Raw genomic sequence first — 23,399 nt, forward strand, 5'->3', positions numbered from 1 at the left:
TCATTTGTGTTTTAAAAAGTTTATTATTTTCTTAATTTTTCAGCTAGAAACCTCTAAGAACTAGCCGTGTCAGTCAGACCTTGTTGCTCGAATCTTGAGCAAAGTCAAATCATTATAAGAGCTGCACCCAAAACACATTAAAGATTCATACACTGCCTTTAGGGCACTGTTCAATTTTCAGAAGATCTGAGAGGCTACTGCACTAATTATAGGCCGAAGGGAGTCACCTAGATGGTACTACGTACTATTTTAAGGTTAGTGCTGTATTACTTCAGTGGATTTTACATGGTCAGACACTCTTCCCCACATTAGGCAGTGTGCAGACAGAGAGCCACACAAACAGAGAAGCTGTGCAAATACAAGAGCCTGCCTGAGAATTAAACAAAGACCCTCTCAATGTAGCCTACTAAAGGTAAACAACACCTACAGTATGATAAACATTTGACAAGACATACATCTGAACATTTACAGCTGTTTCTTCAACTATGGACACCTTTGGACTGTGAGACCTCCGTAACAGACTTCCAATAGCTTCATTTGTCTAACAATCTTCAGTTAGTGTAATATACATGCATGCAATGTATAATTCTGCCACATTTCTGAATGTTATGAATATTTCAACCACAATCGCCATCACATCACAAATTGTGTGGCTTATGTGAGCTTAATAGCATTCTGTAATGGAAGTGACGCTGATTCTTGCTATGGCTAATTTCTGATAGCATGTTTTGTATTCTAAATGCACACAAATTATTTTAGTTTGATTTTTAGTTTTCTGTACATATTTTTTAAGATATTTACTGATAATGTTGTCTCAAAACAACTAGCTAGTAAACTAACTGAAAAAAATATTAGGGAGAAAATTGTTGTGTTGGAAATGACAGAACAAGTGAGGTCATAATGAGTCTAAAAACTTTCAAATAAAAGTGTAATTTTGGTGAAATACTGGTTTCTTCTACTTTACCAGATTTAGTGTATTTATTGTAGATTATCATATGTGACTCTGGATCACAAAACCAGTCATAAGTCGCACGGGTATATTTGTGGCAATAGCTTTGTATGGGTCAAAATTATCGATTTTTTTATGCCATAAATCATTAGGATATTAAGTAAAGATCATTGTCCATTAATATATTTTGTAAATTTCCTACCATAAATATATTAAAAGTTTATTTTTGAGAGTGAATGCAGCACAATCGTGAACATAAATGGACAACTTTAAAGGCGATTTTCACAATGTTTCGATTTTTTTGCACCCTCAGATTTTCAAATAGTTGTATCTCGGCCAAATATTGTCTTATCATAACAAACCATACATCAATAGAAAGCTTATTTATTCCGCTTTCAGATTATGTTCATATATTCAATATATGAATATTTTCAAAAAATGTACCCATGTGACTGGTTTTGTGGTCCAGGGTCACATATTTTGAACAATTTAAAGTCTCAATCTGGTATGAGGGCAAAACAATAAAATATATACATAAAAGGAATTTAAAAGAAGCAATAATAAAAAAAGAATATGGAGGCATGCTAAAAAGTTTCCAAGACACTTTTAATGTGATCAAAATATTAAGAAAACAAAACGTTGGGGGGGGGGAGAAAATGTCCCCAAAGTTGAATAAACACTTTAGAATGCTTAAAAAAGAGGGAAATTGTGATTTCTTTGGGAAGAAATAACACTAGCACTATTAATTCTCCTTACACAACTATCACATACAACCTTACGGACATCTCAAGTTAGCAACATCTTAACAAGCAGGCATAAAAACACACACGCCCTTGCTGGGAGATTAGCTACTTAATGGAGCTGAAGAGATCAGCAGTTATACTCCAGCGCTCATGGCACAGCAGGAAGACTCAACCGTAAAAAAAATACAACAAGCGATGGAGGCGGGATTCTTTCAACAGTCATGCCAACAGGACAACTATGCTTCTCTGCTTCTTTTGTCTTAGCGGACCGTGCCAACATCATCCCATGCAGCATCTCCAGCTTATACAACAGGCAGCTTGTATACACAAATGAGCTGATGATGGGTCAAAGTCAATCTGTCAGTAGCACAGCTAAGATGCCATTCATTATCCTAAGACTGATCTTTGACCGGCAGGTTATTACTCCCGCCAATAGAAGCCTGTGATGCGGCTTCTCTTTGTTTGTAAAATTAGGGAAAGCGCTGTCAATATAGAGAGAAGATCCGACAAAACAAGGTCTAAAATACCTGAAGAAAGTGAGATCAAAGACGACCATCAGAACTTCATGAATGCAGTCAGAATTACAGACAGTTACCGCAAATTACAAATAATATCACAAGCCGAAAAAATGCAAGAGTTGCATTTTTTGCAATTGATCTAATGCATTTGACTGAAATTGGTGTGCATGCTTTATAATTCACCAGGCTTCATAAAGGAATAAATAATGCATTTGCTCAGTGCTGCTTCACCGCAATACGCGTAAACAGATGAAATCTAGATATCTGCTACAGAGGTGAGAGATAATTTTTCAATTTTGTGACAATTTTTGAGAGCAGTACAGAACAAACACATATATCTGTGTTTTTCATTGAGCTGTTGTACAAAGTCTGTAGCTGGAACGTATTATTGCTTTCTCACACAAATAATGAAGTAATTTGAGGGAGACGGGGCACGGAAAAACAATGCTTATGAAGAAATTATTACAAAGATGGAAATTTACAATGAAATGATTGTAATAATAGAAAAAGAGTTTTCATTTGTTGAACGCTGATCTGAGAGGTATTTGTTCATGCCACTGAATGTCTCTCTATAATGCAATATGCAATCTCTCTAATTCTCTGTGGTTGGACGGAGATGCAAGCAGACCTCTCAGCATCACAACAATAATAAAAACATATGGCACATCTGTAAATGGATTCCATAACCCCTCGGTAATGACCCTTCAGAACCCGCTGCGCAGATGAGCTATCAATTCCCCTGCGAGGCAGATTAGATAAGGAAGAGATCACTGGAATCATTATGTACTTGTGGCAGAATCTATAGAGGAATTCTGTTGCATTCTTAAAGGGACAGTTCACCCAAAAATTCTGTCATCATTCACAAAGTTAATTATGACAAACGCAGCGCTTTATGCTAGAAAACCCTAAACTGACTAGCGCCAGTGGTGCGGAACACACCGGAAAAAAAGTCGGCCGATGCACAAAAACTTGGTGTTGGTGTGTCCCTGGAAGAGCGCTTAATGATTATTCTCAGCTCAGGCATGTGCACAGAAGTGCTAGCTGTGTATTTTTTCATTTTACCAGTTAGCCAAACAGTTCATTAAACATGTTGGCTATATTATTCTGGGCTGGCACAGGGCACTCTTACTCTGTAATTGTAGAGCACGGCTCACAGCGGAGCAGATTCGAATATAGCTGCATCTCCTCTGTCCTTTTCTTTTCCTCATCCAAATACAGAGATATAAATGAAACATGCATGACAGACAGAGGTAAACCATGAAGCATCACAAATGTAAACTTATCCTGGAGCTAACATGCGCTTTCTAGACAGAAGGGAGTGACTGCATTGCATTTTTACCAAAAGGCATCTGTGTGTCTTCTTTTCCAGTAGTAACTACTTTATCACAATGTCTAGCAACTGCTTTAAGCCTTGGTAGAAGCCATAAGATTCTTTTTTTTTTAAACTGGCCAAACTCTAGATTAAATAAGTGTTGTAAATAAGCTGTATTGACCTATCAGGGGAGAGAGTGAAGGGCTTTTCCAGCCACTGAGCAAGAAGGAAACACACACTGGAGACCAGTCTCATCACCATAGAGACAAAGGTCTCCACTGCTCTCATTAGAACACTATGACAGACAGAGCGAGAGAAAGAAAGGAAAGAAAGAGAAACAGAGATGAGTTTTGGGAGCTGGGGACAAAAAAAACAAAAGGCAAGACAGTTTGAAACATGAGGGAGTTCGCACTGCCGTTCTCCCATCTTATGTACAAACCTCATGCTCAAAAGATGAGCAACCAGTCTAATTCAAAACGTCACTATATCAAGACACAACTGACAGCCTTACAAATCATATAAAGCAGAAGGACTTCATCTGAACTCATCTGACAATACATGGATATAACTGTACTCCTGGACACTACAGTAAATTACAGTATGCAACTGCGACAGTTCATTTCAGTCATCTAATAAGACTGGCCGAGCTGCACGCCAAAAATGCACATATTTAGTACTTACATTTGTTCATTTGGTAAATGCTTTTTCCAAACTGAAACAACTTGAAATGCATTCAAGATAAACCTATAAGGCTTTTTCAGGGAATCAAAACATGAACACGGCATTGCCAGCACTAGGCTGTACAAGATTGTGCGCCATTCAGAATTACATTCTAATTCAATTACGGAAATTGAAGGTAATGAACAGGAAGCCATTTGCCATTTGAATTAGAATATAAAGAAAGTAGAATCATTTTTAACAAGAAAAACTGGAGTTGAGGAAAATAAAAAAAGACGGACGGACGGATGGATGGATAGAAAGATCTGGTGTACCATGAAAATAAATATTGAGAACTTATGAGAGCAAATAGGTCACAGGACCCCAGTTTCCATCTCAAAAAGATAAATCAATCAAAGAGCTCAGTGCTCTTGTAGCTTAGTAGGCCATATAAATATTAGATATGGTGAGAGCAAAAATAATTCAGAAAAACTCTCTGAACAGTGTCGATGAAGGCTTCCTTATCTTCACGAACAAATTAAAACGTGGAGGGGAAACTCATTTAACCTAGAGGCCACGGTCAGATTATTCTAAAAAAGAACAAGATGGAAGCCCTTAAAATAAAAATCTCTGAAATCTAACAAGCGACTAAAAGGCAATCATTTGTGAGCTCTGCGTAATGTGAGTGCATACAAGCTCTTTAGACAATAACCACAGATCAATGCTTTATGTGGAGATAATGCGAGGAGTGCCAGACACAATGCATCATGTGTCTCTTGTTACGGATAACAGCTTTTCTCTGTGAGCACCACTCAGCTCAACACATCTCTAATCATGACTTCAGGTCATCTTATCATTAAGGAGTGATTGAGCATTTAACACTTATTCACTGGATGATCTATCGAGAAGACACATCATTTGTCCCCTTTGGAGGTCTTTGATCAGTCATTTTAAAATGCAGGTCCCTTCAGCAGTGTACCAAAGCTTACAAGATTATTCTGTGGCAATAAGAATAGAAAAAAAAGACTTTAAGCATCAGAATAAAAACAAGAAAAAAATACAGTATTCAAACATTACAATACAAATTCAGACCAAGATGGATAGAAAGATGCAGCGACCCCATTTTCTTTAATATACCAGTTCTATATTATACTATGCATATTAAAATATAAATATGAATTAGTAATAATTAAATGAAAGAATTTTACTAATATTGTATTTATATAAAGTAAAGGATTATACAGGTGAAACTCGAAAAAAATGTATATTGTGTTAAAGGTAATTTATTTCAGTAATTCTACTTAAAAGGTGAAACTAATATAGACTCATTACATGCAAAGTGAGATATTTCAAGCCTTTATTTGTTATCATTTTGATGATTATGACTTATAGCTTATGAAACTTCAAACCCAAAATCAAAATTAGAATATTGTGAAAAGGTTTTCATAGCTGTAAACCGTAATCATAAAAATTATAACAAATAAAGGCTTGAAATATCTCACGTTGCATGTAATATATAAGTCTATATAATGTTAGTTTCACCTTTTACAGGTGCTGGTCATATAATTAGAATATCATCAAAAAGTTGATTTATTTCAAGAATTTAAATAAACAGGTGAAACTAATATATCATATAGACTCATTACATGCAAAGTGAGATATTTCAAGCCTTTATTTGTTATAATTGTGATGATTAGCCTATGGCTTACAGCTTATGAAATCCCACAAAATCAAAATCCCACAAAATTAGAATATTACATGAAATCACACAGTAATAACATGGTCATTGAACCAGGTTTTGGTTCGTTTGGCAGTGTGGGCAGGTGCAAATCCTGCTGGAAAATGAAGGAAGCATGAAGTGCTCTGAAAATGTCCTGGTAGACAGCTGCGTTGACTCTGGATTTAATAAAGCACAGTGGACCAAAGTCCTCTTTTCTGATGAGAGCCAGCATCTCATTTGGAAATCAAGGTCCCAGACTCTGGAGGAAGAGAGAAGAGCCACAGAATCCACGTTGCTTGAAGTCCAGTGTAAAGTTTCCACAGTCAGTGATGGTTTGGGGTACTGTGTCATCTGCTGGTGTTGGTCCACTGTGTTTTCTGAGGTCCAAGGTAAACGCAGCCGTCTACCAGGAAGTTTTAGAGCACTTCATGCTTGCTGCTGCTGACCAACTTTATGGAGATGCAGATTTCATTTTCCAACAGGACTTGGCACCTGCACACAGTGCCAAAGCTACCAGTACCTGGTTTAAGGACCATGGTATCCCTGTTCTTAATTGGCCAGCAAACTCGCCTGACCTTAACCCTATAGAAAATCTATGGGGTATTGTGAAGAGGAAGATGTGATACGCCAGACCCAATAATGCAGAAGAGCTGAAGGCCACTATCAGAGCAACCTGGGCTCTCATAACACCTTTTTTTTTTACATTTCATGTTCATACTTTTCAGTTGGCCAGCATTTCTAAAAATCCTTTTTTTTGTATTGTTCTTAAGTAATATTCAAATTTTCTGAGATACTGAATTTGGGATTTTCATTAGTTGTCAGTTATAATCATCAAAATTAAAAGAAATAAACATTTGAAATACAGTATATCAGTCTGTGTGTGTTTCACTTTTTGAATGTAATTACTGAATTAAATAAACTTTTTCATGATATTCTAATTATATGACCAGCACCTGTAAGTTGAATTACTGAAATAAATTACATTTTGCAAAATATTTAAATTTTTCGAGTTTCACGTGTATATGATAATATAAATTATATTAAAAATTATATTATAAAAATACATTTCAGTTTGAAAACCCAATTAAATATTTAGCGTTTGGCCCAACGCTGAATATGTGCAATTGCCAGACACGTATTGCGCAAAGCACCGAAATCTCCCAACTCTTTCTGTCCACCAGAAAAATGGATTCCCAGGGAAAACATGCTAGTTACAAAATAAGGTAATCAATGCAGACTGCACTCACTGTCAGTTCTTATATTCAGTGACTAATGAGCGTCTCTCTCTCTCTCTCTCTCTCTCTCTCTCTCTCTCTCTCTCAACACGGCCAGCTAATAGCATTAAAACATCAACGCTTCCTCTCGTCAACTCGACTTCCTGCTAACTGTCTGAGCATGGGAACGTGTGGAGAGAGACAAGCGAAAGAAACAGACACTTTTGCGAAATGGATGATAAGAGGGAAAGTAAATTAAACGGGGAAGATGAAAGAAAAAAGGGACTGTGGGGAAAATTAGAAGTATACCAGGAGGCAAAAGAGAGGAGAGTGATGTAAGATTGGGAGAGAAGTAAGCAAGAGGACCCCAGAGAAAAGGAGAGATCCTGAGGGCATTATGGGACGCTATCAGGGGACAAACATCCGCCCTTGTCACCCATCCAATTAAGTACTATAGGATTCACACTTCAAGCTCTTTTTATTTGTTTGTTTGCTTGGCGATCTGCTTAAAATACCCACTGCAATAACACTGACATCTGGCTACTGGACGTGCATGGCATGCTGAATAATGCATCCGCAGGGACCACGTCATCAGCGTCCACCGTCTTCAACATTTGCACAGCTTGATGTGTGTATAGATGTGTTTAGCGAACAGAGGCGCTGTAGTTTGTGATGAAAGGTGACACGCTGTCGCTGCAGAGGTACTCCACCCAGCAGGGTTTCCTCACACACCTGTCCGAATGTCACAGCATTTCATAACAAAACTCTACCTGACCCCAGTAGCTGTCGCATCATCCCCACGGGTCTCCAGGGAAGAGCGAATAAGCCTCATCTATAGTTCATGATGTGTACAGGAAGTGTACAGTGACTTTCATACACATTTGAGGTTATCTGATAACCATCCACATACACTACTGTTCAAAAGTTTGGGGTCAGTAAGTGCTTTTATTCAGCAAGGACGCATTCATTTGATCGAACGTAACAATAAAGACATTTCTAATGTTACAAAAGTTTTCTATTTCACATAAATGCTGTTCTTTTTAACTTTCTATTCGTGAATACTGAAAACATATCATGGTTTTCATGCAAAAAAAATATTAAGCAGCACAAATGTTTTCAACATTGATAATAATAAGAAATGTTTCTTGAGAAGAACATTAAAATGATTTCTGAAGAATCATGTGACACTGAAGACTGAAGTAGAGACTGATGAAATTCAGCTTTGCTATCACAGGAATAAATTATATTTTAAAATATATTGACAATTTATATATTAAATTGTAATAATATTACTGTTTTTACTGTATTTTAGATACAATAAATGCAGTCTTGGTTAGAATAAGAGACATCTTTAAAAAAAAAAACGTTTTAATTGTAATTTATTCAAATATACATTTTGCATTAAAAATGCAAAAGATTTATAATCTCATGGAAAATAACGTGGGGGGGGGGGGGGATCCAAAATGTGCATTAAATAGAACATACCCTAAATTGTTTATTTAAAAGAAGATGTACACAAACTACAAACACATTTCCTGAATAAATTCCTAGATGTGCATCCAAAAATAGTCACGTGACTGAATAATTTGCTGTCTGACTTCGGTTTCACCATTTTGCACCAATTTCCCCAGATCTGTCCCCAATATTTTGTTCTCCTGAACGAATCGCAGATTTATTCTGAATAGATCTAGCCAAATATTCAGATTTTCCAATTAAATTAAATATGCAGCTCAGAACAGAAACAATTTCAGCTCTAACTTAAATCACTTGGTGCTGGAAACTTGTCACAATGTGTCTGGTTAGGACATGGTGTTACACTGAAATATGATGCCCTGCGTCTCATTTCAGGGAAAAATGTTTTATTGGATATTGAGCAGGTAATAAATCGTAACTTCTAATAAAAGCCATTTTCATGATGGCTATCTGTGCTTGTAGGAGGGATTCTAATGACCAATAAAAAAGAAAAAAGGCAGTCAATTGCTGATCCTGCTTTCTCTAAAATGACGGTTTCACAGCCAGGCCATCCAACCTAAAGCTAAAGAGAATATGATTCATAGCTCTTTACTGTTTTTTATATCAGTGTATTTGTTTGTTTCACTATAAAGAAGAGCTGAGTCACAAAGGTCATACGACTCTAATGGCTCTATCTTAAGCAAACAGCAGTCCTGTTATAACATCCCTGTGTGTAAACAGACAATGCCTCTATTAGAGACCCATGTGACTCGGGAGAGAATGTGATGAAATAGACCTCATGAAATTGAGGTCTAAATTATAGCCTGTTCAAAGAGACTGAAGAGGCCTGACCCAAGCGGACAGGCTCTGATATATTGTTTGCGTTTCTTTATGAGACAGAGCCGCTTTCAAATATTTGACTGGGTCATTCACTGCTCACTGTTTAGAATTAAATGACAGCTGATATCTCCCAACTGCTCCCCCAAATCAACAGATTTCACAGCGATATCAGAATAAATGCAGCAGTAGAATAGAGTCTGGAAGTTCATTTTACATGCACACACACATACTGTTACACGAGAGCAAACAGACACGGTGAGGTGAGCCGAGGACAACTGAATACAGAAGAGACTACAGAAATCATTTTTCCCTGGCTTTATGTCTCAGGTCACAGAGTTATGTAAAGAGGTCAACCTACCCTGATAAAACATCACTGCTGAAGTATTGCTGTAAAAAAATCTTATCATAGCTGGGTTTTCATCATTAACACTAAATATTCCCCACCTGCAACACCAGCTCAAAAGTTCAGCACGATAACAATCTTAAAGATCCATGAAATCACTGCTTTCCTGGGTTAATGAATTTCCTTTGATAAAAGCAAAGTTATATGGTAAAAAAATGGTAAAATGGACTGCATTTATATAGCGCTTTCACAGACCCAATGGCCACCAAAGCGCTTTACAATATTGCCTCACATTCACCCATTCACTCACTCATTCATACACCGACGGCGCTGCTAAAATATCTGCAAAAAGTATTTTTTTGTCAACTTTTAGAAGGACGTTAACTTATGTCTTCAAAGCTGATAGACAAGGAGGCATGAAACCCCACATTTTGATTGTATGGAGTCTTATTGAAATAATTAAAATAATTAATAAAAATCAGATCTGCATTAAAGACCTGTACAGAAATATGAGGTGGTCAGAGCTGTTAATGTGCTTCAGACACATTAAGCCTTGTATCTCAAATCAATTCCATGTCTCTTAACCTATAATTTCATGTCGCTTTTCACTGTTTGTCAATAAAAATAGGCAAAAGCTCCAAAAAATACAACAAAAAAATAAAAATGAGTCCTCTAAACCAACAGACATCTTACCAAACGCAAATTCCTGATATAATAGCCCTTATTTACAGGAGTGTTTCCTAAAACGTACGGGTTCAATCTTTACATTAATATGAGCATTTATAAGCTTAACTAGTTATCTTAAATAACGATTTTTCACCCCAAACAGGTTTAGTGGAAACTTCACCCCGCAGCCAAGTCTAAAGATTTCATTGGTCATGTCAATCACAGTGCTGATTGCCTACACAATGCTACAGCAAACACTGACCCTTAACCCTACACCCTAACCTAAACAATGGAATTCGCTGCAGGGAGGGATTTGCGCTGAACTGGTTTGGGATTTACCAAAAAGCCCAAACAGGCCAGAAGTGATTTATAATTGTTCAGATGTTCTGAAATACCCTACAGACCAGCATAAATCTTGATAAACAGAAAAACAATCATTTCTTAATGGAAAGTGCCTTAGTGGCAGGTTTTGTTAAAGTAAACAAAAACCCATGCTTGGCCATTCCTACAAGAGAAAAAACTGCATGTGCTCTTGCGAATGAGTAGTTAGCTGTGAAAATAACAAAGGGGAACCTCCCTGAGATGCTAGTAGCAGTGCAGATGCTATGGAGAGAATGAGAGAGAAAGAGCTCTGCTAATTGGTCGGTATTTAATCTAAACCCCTCCCTGCAAAGCTGACACCCTGCTCTCACTCAAAACACAGCGACACTTGTCAGACTGAAGCCCCCCACAGCGTCTCAGTGATGTGCCTCAACAGGAGGCAGCGACAGAACGTCTATAAGCCTCTTCAACTGCTCTCAGCTGAAACCTCAAAGGTTTTTCACAGGCAAACCCCTCCTAACAAAACATTGTGTTGTGCACAGCTGCTGAATCACACCGGAAAAGATGTATTGATATATTTTTTTCACAAAGGACTGAATGCACATAAACTAAAGCTGACGTATCTACTGCAGATATTTGATATTTTAAAAATTCTGTCATGGTTTATTATTCACCCTTCTGCAGAGAATTCAAGATGTTTTGTAATTTCATGTATTGACTATATGCAAGTCAATGGGCTCCAATGTTGTGTTTAAGTTCCTTAGAAGAAAGTCAGTCAAGTAAAATGTTAATTTATTAATTTTGATATTAATATTTGACATCGAATATTTACTATATCAAATATTTAATAATGTAATTAATTACAACTATTTAAATAAGAACATGTTTCTTAGCATAATAGCATGCTGCGGTATCAAAAATTATGGAGCCCCACACATGACACGCAGGAAAAAATAATGTATATCATGCCCACAAATTAACAATTCATTTCCATGTCTTCCTAATATGTCAGCACGTTTTACAAACGTAATTCGTTAGTATGCTCTGTTATGTTTTGGTTTTGTTTCTATGTGTTCTGTTCCTGTTTTGCCTGTGTTCCCTTTGCTAGTTTGTACCCTTGGTTTTTGATTGCGTTCTCACGTGTTCCTTACATTATGTTAAGTTATGTTAATTATCCCTGTATATATTTAAGCCCTGAGTTTCCTTTATTGTCCGGTATCGTCAGTATTAACTATTCCGGTATCATCAATATTAACAATCTCCTGTTTGTGTTTTTCAGTTGTGGATTTAATAAAGACTGTTTTGTTCCTTACTCCTTTGTCGTACACTTCTCTACAACCCACCGTGACAGAATACCAGACCGAGCATAGATTGTTTTAGCTGCGTTTTTTTCTTTCCCCCTTACAATGGATTTACCTGTGGTTCCGTTGTTCTGCCTCAAGCAGAAGAACCATTTACTGAAGGACCACACAAGGGACTTTTTAGATATGGTGTGCCTAACCCACCATCCGGTCCAGGGCACGCCTCCAAGTGAACAGTCCTTGGGGGAATTTCGCCGCACATGTGGAGTGAGTGCTGGTGAATAAGGGATTGGCATTCACCATTCTGCGTCCACTGAGGATGACATCACCAGCCCCAGAGGCCAGCCAGCCACCGCCCACACACTGCATGGACACGATGCCAGAGCCCACCGTAGACGGAGATCCTGAGTCAGCCACGATGCACGAGTCAGCGCCAGAGAAGAGGACTGAGCCAACCATCGCCCAGGAGCCCGATCCCAACAGAGAGTCTGGCGAGGTGCTTGAGCCGGCAACACTGTGCGTCGTCGCGGGACAGCTCGTGTAGTACGAGGGCATGGAAGGAACTCTTCGCTGAGGGTGAGCTGCAGCTGGCCTCTATTCATTTTTGTTATGATTTGGAAGAGGATGTTTCCCTGATTATCCCGTCCCCGCTGGTCCCGCCCAGCTCCAAGTCTCCTGTGTCTCCAATGGTTCCGCCCATCTCCAAGTCTCCTGTTTCTCCAGAGATCGCTCTTTTTCCCGCCTCCTCTTCCAAAGCCAGCCAGTCCGTTGACCCCGCCTCCGCTGGTTCACGTCAGCTCCTCCCTGGTATAATACATCTGGCTCCACCTTACCTCCGGCTCCACCTCGGTCCTCAGTCACACCAGCTCCACCTCAGTCCTCTGGAACCCTGGCTCCACCTCGGACGCTCATCACTGCGGCTCAGCCTCCAGGACCATCGATGTTGCCCTGCCTCATCAGCTCTCCATCTGCATCCTGGTCTCCTCTTCCATCTGCTCCATCGTTCCATTGTCAGCCAAGTCTCCACCATGGCTCCTCCCTCAACTCTGCCGTGGGCCATTATCCTGGCTGCTCTCTGGGTCCCTGCCAGGCTACTCCTGCTCATGGTCATGGATCGTCCCACCATCCTCACCCCGGTCTCTCCATCTGTCATCTCTCCTGTATCGTTTTCTCTGTGTTCTCTTCCTGTTGTACCTGTGTTCCCTTTGCTAGTTTCTCCCCTTGATTTTTGATTGAGTTCTCACAAGTTCCACATCTCACAATGTATGTAAGCCCTGAGTTTCCTTCGTTCTAATGTCTGGTATCGTCAGTATTAACGTCAGTGCAGTGTGGTTGCGTTTATATTACTCTTACGATCTCCAGCATTTTTACGTTGTGGATTTAATAGAGACTGTTTTGTTCCTTACTCCTTTGTTGCGCGCTTCATTACAACCAGACTGTGACAACTTATTTGTTCTATCGTTTTAGTAAAAACAAAACGAGGTAAGGTAGCCTAACTAATAAGTTCAATGTGGCCACGATTTACTAAAACAAGGGAATTAATGAGTAAATAGTGGTCACAATTTAATAAAAGGAGAGAACCGATTCTTAATGCATTGCCACAATATACATATTGTTGTCTGCATGTCATGTGCAGGGCTCAACATTCTTATTGAGAATAAATTAATTTCACTGGCATTGAAATCTGAAAAATGATATCATGACAACCCTAATCTCTAGTTTAAACATTGCCAGAGATGAAGGAAAGATAGCAACAGTGGGAGACTTGATTCAATATGCTCAGCTTCAATGAAAAGTTCACAATCGTTTGATCCCACACCTCTTGATCTGGTCGATGTGCTAAAAATTTGCACAGAACTTACTTTCCTCTATGCCATCAAATAGATCACAACATGATGCATACGTAGAGCAGAGAGAATCCACACAGAGATCACTCACAAATGAGCTCATCACCTTGTTTTTAGACACTGACAATCTCAAAGCATTTGACACTGTCCTCATCAATTAATGATATCCGCGTGTTTAGGCCAACACCAAGGGAGGATTGCAACACCGTGAATGTCTAAAATACTGCATCTCCCTCCATGCCAATTACTTCAGTCACTCACAGGAACACACCAATATTGACAGGTATTAAGGTCCTCTGTGGCAACCACAGACACCCAATCTACTATCAGAAAATCAAGAGAGAGGGAATCAGGATATTGCTTTAAGAGGTGCAACTACTGCAAAATCTACATTTCTTTAACAGGAAGGAGGAATAGACACAGTGAAGACGGTTACTCAATGCAGTAAAAGGGATCAAAACATATACAGCAACTTTACAACATATACAGTTGGGTACACATTAGAACTAGATAATAGAACGGGAAAAAACAAACAAGACAGAGCTCCAGTTATTGGAATATAAAAAAAATGTGAGGGAACATGACTCAATTACTCCCCAGACTGCAGTGATCAAATAGGATAAAGCAAAAGCTCTGGAAAGATGGTGTTTAAAGCTTCAGTTTGTTTCTTGACGTTGTGTTAGAAGCAGCAGGATATTCCATACCACCTACACAACCCTTAACAGATGGAGGAGTAAAATATAAAGTAAGCACATATATTTAATGAAAAAAAAAGGCATTAAACTACCAGCTAGTTTTGGACTCTCAAGCATTCATAGTCCATTCTTAAATGCAGCGTTTTCATTTTCTGCATTTCGGTTTGACCTTTAATGTTATCTTATACTGTTCTTACATTTTTCGTAAACGGCAGCCCATTATATTAATATAATATTAATTTTTAATTTTTAAAACATATTATGTTATTTATAATATAAATCAATATGGCTTATTAAAGGCCTAGTTGACAACAACAAACTGTGCTCACATTGTTCCAAATAAATTTGGGTAACCGTGCAGCAATTGTATAACCAAGCCAATAACAGTATAACGAAAAAATGTATGTTGTGTAAACATTTGCATTTGTCACCAATGTTCATCTGGCGAGTGGCTCCAAGGTCATTTGAGTTTGAGCATCAAATTTATCCAAATGCAATACATTTCCTCTACATAATATCCAAAGCCCTCCTCAGGATCCTTTTCTATGGGAGCCCAGAGAAACACAAGGCTGCGAACATAATGGTCCTCTGGGGAACCCATGCAGCTCATTAAGAGCGACTGATCTGAGCAGGGAACCCCAGCGGCCATCCGGTTCATCGCAGCATCAACAGCAGCATGATCCCTGGCCATCACCACACCCCTCACCCACTAAAGGAGAGAGGGAGAGAAGGAGTGCGCCGCTCGAACAGCCATAAAGAAGAGTGGTGTAGCAAAGCCATTCCCTTACTGTTTGGTTCAATACAATATTGATCGAGATGTGAACCCAGAGAGTCAGATATATTCTCTTATTAGCAAGTCCAAAGATCTTACTGGAGGCACATTAGAGCTGTGAGACTGGATAAAGGAGGGAAATACTACTCGTTTTATTATCATTATTATTACATTTTTATATGACATCATTTTGATTTTGATATTATAAACTGTACTGATAGAACACTATTATTTCCTGTGAAACAATCCTGAGTGTAATAATAATGTAAGAATAACCTATGCAATTAAAATGACTAATTTGCAGTTTCCATTAAACTGACACCAAGTCCTATCCAGAAGATATATGTTCCATGATAATGTGCAATATCTTTACATGAAACTGTCAAGTTTCTGTATTGTAGTGTGTTACATTTATGTTGTCTTAATTATTGGTGTTGTGTTGTCATGTGTGGATGCACCGTAAGGTTTGCTAATTCGTTTCATTGTATAATGCAATGACAATAAAAGGAATTGAATTGAATCCACAGCAAACGCAACATTTTGTCAGTCGTTTCCATTTCTCTAGTGTCGCACAGGACAGCCCCGCCCACACTCCAAGCTCACTGAGCCTAAAAAGCAAAAATTGATAAAGAAAGTGATTGATTGTGGAAGCTAAAAAAAAACATTGAATACTATACGACATATCCCTCAAGTTCAATCAGTAAAACCATACAAAGGATGCCTTCTGAAGAAGCATCCCATAACTCATTAAAATACATCATATGTGTTTTATGCTGTGAAGTTCATTAAAGACTAAGCATACACACCGCTGCAGCTAGTGTGTGTGAGCCTACTGATAACCAGTACACAATTTTTACAGTAACAAGCCTTCGTTACATCGTTCAGAAGCATTCAAAAGCCTGTATGTGATTTATAGTATACTCTGATAATCGAACAGCAGTCTGGGGTTGAAACATGGATCAATAAGTCTTGACTGAGACTGATCATACTACTGAACCGCTCAACTGCAGACCCTTTTAGGGTGTGCTCTGATTGTGATTATTACCATATTATACCATCTTGCCCCCCTTTAATGAAGCAAATCCATTTCTTGCTAGACATGTTATGATCTGGGTGATGGACCCTCCTGTACTAAAGGTGACAGAGACTGCTTAATCAACTGACTGCCACCAATAAAATACTAGGGAAATAGGTGAACAGAGTGAATATTATATAATTATTTTTATATATTAGTAAAAACAACACCAAGTATAATATAAATATATATTTGTGGATACTAGTATACATTTTGGTTGTAAAATAAATGTATAGATGTATTTAAAATTAAGCCACCATATTATATAAATGGTTTTATTTATATATATATACGGTGAAACTCGAAAAATTTAAATGTCGTGCAAAAGTTCATTTATTTTAGTAATTCAACTTAAAAGGTGAAACTAATATATTATATAGACTCATTACATGCAAAGTGAGATATTTCAAGCCTTTATTTGTTATAATTTTGATGATTATGGCTTACAGCTTATGAAAACCCCAAATTCAAAATCTTAGAAAATTAGAATATTACATGAAATCAATAAAAAAGGATTTTAAATACAGAAATGTCGACCCTCTGAAAAGTATGCATATGAACTCAGTACTTGGTTTGGGCCCCTTTTGCATGAATTACTGCCTCAATGTGGCGTGGCATGGATGCTATCAGTCTGTGGCACTGCTCAGGTGTTATGGAAGACCAGGATGCTTCAATAGCGACCTTCAGCTCTTCTGCATTGTTCGGTCTCATCTCTCTCTCGACAATGCTCCATAGATTCTCTATGGGGTTCAGGTCAGGCGAGTTTGCTGGCCAATCAAGAACAGTAATCCCATGATCATTGAACCAGGTTTTGGTTCTTTTGGCAGTGTGGGCAGGTGCCTGCTGGAAAATGAAGTCAGCATCTCCATAAAGCTTGTCTGCTGGAAGAAGCATGAAGTGCTCTAATGTCCTGGTAGACGGCTGAGTTGACTCTGGACTCAATAAAGCACATAAAATAACTTTTGCACGATATTAAAAATTTCCGCGTTTCGCCTGTATATATAGCTATATATATATTATATAAATTATATAATTATATATTATATAAATTATATTTAATTATATAAATAAATAACTTGATAGTATATATATATATATATATATATAGCAAGTTATTTATTTATATAATTTAAAAAAAATGTATTTAGCCTATATAATTTTATGTATAAAACAAAACTATATATTTTATACACATAGAAATATTCACCTTTTGCAAATATCAAATATGTATTCACAGATATAAATATGAAGTGATATTAATATCTAGTTTAAGAGGCTCGCTGTTATAATGTGACTTCTTTATGTCTGTTATAAATAAACTCCACTGGCTGCCTCAGATGTCCAGAGGCAAATAGACAGCTCTATACTTTCTGCACAGCCTCTTCCGCTGCAGGAACAGAACTGCTTCCACTAAATCGGTTTATTGCAGAGAGGTGATGGGCTGACGTAAGCCTCTGTGGATGGACAAAACAAATCTCCCTGCCATTAGGCAGAGAAAGGCAGGACACTCCCTAGTGGTGCCAGTAACCATACAGGGAGCAGCATCAGTGTAAGTAACACCATGCCCGTCACGGCACAGTTCCCCAGGATGAGAGCACATCCCTGTGGCCCGTCAACCAGTGGAGCCAGTCATGTTGTCCATTTTAAATGACATCACCTCTTCCTTCAATATAAAATGAGTCTGCCGGTGGTCCTCCATTAAGATACTATTATAGTTTTTATTCATATTTTCCATTTTCATTTTGATTGTAAAGTCATTTTGCTGTGTGTTTTTGTCATTTTATTAGTTTTTTTAAATATGTTTACATATTATTTTTCATTACAGCAGATCAAGTTAAAGAGGCCATATTATGTTCTTTTACATAGTCTTGAGTTTTGGGGTCTACTAGAATAAGTTTTCATGCTTGAATGTTCAAAAAAAGTTATTTTTCATATATTTTTAAATTTTTTGCAGAGTTTACGACGTGCTCTGATTGGTCGGCTGGACCAGTGTGTTCTGATTGGTCAACCGCTACGATCATGTTTCGGAAATGTCACACCCCTTTTACCATAAATGTGCGTTTCAACACACTGCTCAAGCTATTCAACCAGGCTTCTTTTTTTTTTTTTTTATATATATATATATATGGCTTGGGCGGCAATTATTTAAATGAGGAATACTGTGAAGGTACGTTCCCGGAAGAAAAGTCAAGACTACAATCGAGGCGTTTCAAGGAGTTCCGAAACAGAGCTTACTGAAATAGGGAATAACTTCATTTAAAGTGGACTTTGTGCTTAGTAACTTTGCAGACATTTTTCATGTTTAAACAGTAACATCACACACTTGAAAATGTAAAAAATAAAAATTAAATAAATACAAACTTAATAGGTCCTCTTTAAAAAATTCAAATGAGAATTGTTGCCTTGGCAATTAGCTGAAATAAAATGTTATTTTTATTTTATTTTATTTCAGTTAACATGTATATAATTTCAGGTAATGGAACTGTTTTCATGGTTATAGTTCTAGTTTACTATAATAGGCTTTATGCTAAATGTGGACAAACAAGAAAACAGGTCTCACTGCATCCACTTGTTGGAGAAAGTGTTAATGGCAGTACGAACGGCGACTACACTTTTAAGGTAATCAGCAAATCTAGCTAGTTATTTTTATTGTTGCCGTTCTGTTTAATTTAAATATTTAAATGTTAGCGAGAAGAATAAAAAAAACTGTTAGATATCAATTTGCTTATGCAATGGAATTCGTTTATGCTCATCTTTGCTCACTCCTTTGAAGGCATATTGAGTAAAACGACTCTAAAGAAGCACATACAAAAGACCTGAACCAGAAGCTGTTTGACCTGTTTTACAGAATACAGAAGTGTGCGCATAACCCCCATAAACCTGCTACAAACCAATAATTTAACTAATACCTAGTGAAAATAGCACTGCCCTGTATAAGAAAATACCTTGTGATAATACGACTTGTCTTCAAATATTTGAAATGCAAATGCAATGCAACTAAATAACTGTAATCCAATAATCACCAAGTAAAGCTGGATCCTGGTATTGAAGTTCCTATGTTGCCTCTCACAAAACCATCTAACAATGCAAATTCAGAAACACTTCAAAAACAACCAAAACGAGTAGAGCAATATCTCTAGGCAAATACAATGCAGACAGTAGCAATCATCTACACCAGAGTATACTGCTATAAATAAGGATCAGAAAGTCCTCGCTGTATGCCTTGCTGGATATGAAGTAGCTCCCTCTATGCCCCATTACACCTCTAAAGTACCAGCCCGCTTGTAATATTGGAGCGCAAGCCAGACCCCGTGCACACAGACCCCTGGTCTGACTGCAGGCTAGATTCCCAAACATCATTTATCCATGTACAGGACCTCCGCTACACTGCCTGTGCTTGGGTCAAGCAGACCGATTTGCTTCTCCACTCAGTTCCACTGAGGTTTTTGTCAACGACAGCCTTAAAGCGACAAACCAATTGGCTATTTTCTTTTTCATGTCACAGACCATGGCCATATGCTTTATACTGCTTTCCTTTGGTTTAAGGTTTATCGTTTAGACAAAAAAAACATTCAGTAACCATTCAGTGAGTTGCGATTTGAAGAATATTTGAACTTACCCCGTCAACACAACAACAAAATCCATAACATTCCAGCCATTGCGGAGGTAGGAGCCTTTATGAAAAGCAAAGCCTAGAGCGATAATCTTGATCCCGGCCTCGAAGCAAAATATTCCGATGAAGTAGGGTTCAGTGTCATCCTGTCATGAGCGAGGAGAGACACAAGCAGTTATTCATACAAATTAAGATACAAGATGCAAGTTTACAATGTATAAAGAGGAACATAAATCTCTCAGTGGCAAGTGCACTGAATATTTTACAACTTTCATTAAAGTGTTGTTCTTCCACAGAACACTGAAGCAGCACAATACAGTAAAATAAAGCAAATTAAAGTTGGAGAATGGGGAGCCTTTTACTATTTCTCAGTATATTCTATTCTCTCAGTATAACTATTGAAAGCAAATACCTCTAATAACAGAGCATCTAAAAATTGCAGTTCATAAGTGAAACACATATTCAATACCCTGACTTGACCCGGAAGTGAATGACAAATGTTGAGACAAAAACTAATTAAATATATAATATATATATATATATATAGTATAGTATGTACACATTTATAAAATCTCAGAAGAAATATACATGAAAAGAATAACACAGAATGTTCAAGAGTTTTAGCAGACAAGACAGTTCATTTTTAAGTTTACTGTCCTCTTTTATTATAGACACTGAAATGTCAATCAAATGTCAAGCACCAAGAAAGATCTGTGGATCAATTCATCAGGGCGGTTAAAGGATTCACCGTTGAATGACTGACAGCAGCTCACAAAGGATCGATGTGTCTGCTAAATGAATCACATAAATGAGGGCTGCGCAAAATGTTGACCTACAGTAACAACTGCTTCTTACAAAACCTTTGGTGAAACAATAAAAAGTTTCTAAAGTAAAAGCTTTCCGCATCTGAACAGAAAAATTCTGATTTTATATGGTAATGCTGCAAAAGAGACTACTACATAAACAATAATGGTGCTCAAAGGACTATTATAAAATCGCAGTGTGATTAATGAGGGAAAGTCCAACTCACCAGCCGCTTTGACATGGGTGTCTTGTCTAAAGCTGGTAAATGCTGCTCTAAGCCCAGTACAATGCAGTTTGCTATGATGGTGGCGAGAATCAAGTACTCAAATGGAGTGATGGTGTTAAGGAAAGAGTCCATGGGATACAAATAGTTAGAATTAATTCACAGCAATAACATGATCGTCGAGCAATTTTGGAAGCTACGGCAGAAATCAATAAAGAGCAGTATAAAGAACAAATAACTTAAATTTAGAGCTAATATTCACTTAATAGTGTATCTATGAGAGCCACTGAGACTTCTTTGGAACAATATTTAAAATGCACCATACTTTAACTCCAATATCACTTTTTTTATTAACAAGAATTACTGATAAAAAATGACCTCACTTCATCTGAGGTACCGTATGGCTCAGTCAAGAGCTGTGTGAACTGCATCATTCCTCACAAAGCTGCTGGTTAGTGGGGAGGAGGATAATTATTTCCCGGGGCACTCTTCTAAACACATTTGCGTCAGACTAGACTCATTGTAGTCTGAGCATAAAGACATTATCAATAAATGGGGGAATTTGAATTATACCCCCCTTAGTGCTTGAAATTGAAAACGGATACATGAGAACTGGGACAAAACAGGGAACAAAATAAAAAATTAAAAAAAAGTTTTTTTGTATCAAAAACGTATTTTGGATTATTTTTGTTTAGAGGTATTTATATACGTTTGGGTATAATTTCCATTTCTCACAAAATGTAATTTTCAGCTCAATCCAATTAAAATGTTATTGTTATAATTTCACAGGTGAGTTTGGCAGGTGAAGTTGTGAGATATGTTTTGTTCAAGTATCTCAATAGTCAATGATTTGATGAAAAGAACTCATTACTTATGTCTGTCTATGACTAAAGAGAAATTGATCACATATTTAACATTTGATTGTTTTTTTCAGTCTATGTTGGACTTATAACATAAACAATACAGCAAAGTTGGACAGCAAATGTAAAGCCTTCTGCAAATAGAATAATTTTTCCAGAAGCATTTCAAATAAGTCAAATTTCGCCTTGTTTGTTCATTAAGTTTTAAGTTAACAAAATCGAAATGTTAATTCTAATCTTTATTCCAGGGTGGTAATCTATTCAGGCTCCATCACTTAGGTTTTTCCCTAGGCGAGTTTTAAACACGTATGAGCTTCAGCACCCTGGAGAGCGACTGAAACAGCCCCTAAACTCTTCCACGTCAAAGGGAAATGCTCGTTCAGATTCGGAACCATCAAACAATGGCCTCGGAATTATATTGGCGCCCATAACGTTTAAGCACTAAACTGTTCCGCTTAAATTGGCTAGACTATCAACTTCATTGCTTTTGGACTGCATCCTGCGACATAAGCTGCGAATGCTCTTATATTATAACGCACAGACTACTTTATGACTGGCTGCAGCCAGTGGCTGGTATTCCCAGAGGCAATTCTCATGAGACTGCACAGCAATTTAAGCACTAGGCAGCCCAATGCGAGAGTTGTTCTGGTTGCCATGAGCGACAGAGACCGAGTCTCGTTTCCTGACTGAAAAGAATCAATACCGCAGGATGAGAAAAGGACAAAAACAATAATCTCTAAATGGCATTTCACGTCACGAGATTTAGCCTACAGAATATAATATATCAAGCAACCGCGAAATACATTTCGCATGCTAATCGCAAATATAAAGTGGCAGTGGCTACTTAAAGCTAATCTGCGCTGATTTCCGGGGACACGTATTTCTAAAGCAAATGACCCCTCTTGTAATGTTTGCTTCATCAGCGAGACACCACCCTGCATAGCCTACTGCATGTCAGTTTCATCCAATAAGAGTAAATGTAACCGAAACAACTTTTACAACTTATGTTGAATAAAACGATACCTCTATTTCCGCCAAACTTTTGCGAGCTTAACTAGCATACTAAATCAATGTAAAACATTTTTTTTAACACTGATAGGTGAACCCGAATTAGGCCTATTGCTGTGTTTTTTTTTGTTTTTTTTTAAACAGTCATATTAGGCTTTTACCCTCCTACAAGTGCCTGTGATTTGTGTAAAGGATATGGCCACTCTGTTATTTTCTTTGCATATTTCCGAATGATATTATCTTCGCTGAAGATGAAAAGGGATCTGTTGACTGTTAAGCAGCTCTGTTTGACCGGTATTGGGTTGTATATGGCCATTGTCCGGGCTCTTTGGGCCATTGTTTGCTTATAGACCCTCGGTCCGACTGGGGGGCCTGGCTGCCGCATGGCCCCTCTGACTGGACCCGCTGGAGAGCCACCGCCTCCATACCGGGTCGGGAGATCGTCTTCGAAGCGAGCCATTCTAGA

The 23,399-nt window shown here is 37.8% G+C and overlaps 1 protein-coding gene across 1 annotated transcript in view; it reads right to left on the reverse strand.

The window, feature by feature from the left end:
- The window catches only part of cacna1ba (calcium channel, voltage-dependent, N type, alpha 1B subunit, a), a 108,053-nt gene extending 84,654 nt beyond the window's left edge, over nt 1-23,399 (reverse strand). Inside the window, exons 1-3 of the mRNA XM_079605960.1 lie at nt 23,118-23,399; nt 21,069-21,164; nt 20,045-20,184 (exon numbers count right to left, since the gene is read on the reverse strand). Of these exons, the coding sequence (XP_079462086.1) occupies nt 20,045-20,184; nt 21,069-21,164; nt 23,118-23,393 (512 nt within the window). The 5' untranslated portion in view covers nt 23,394-23,399. The remainder of the gene's footprint in view (nt 1-20,044; nt 20,185-21,068; nt 21,165-23,117) is intronic.

Source organism: Phoxinus phoxinus (genome assembly GCF_949152265.1).
Source record: "Phoxinus phoxinus genome assembly, chromosome: 3".
NCBI classification, from domain to species: Eukaryota; Metazoa; Chordata; class Actinopteri; order Cypriniformes; family Leuciscidae; genus Phoxinus; species Phoxinus phoxinus.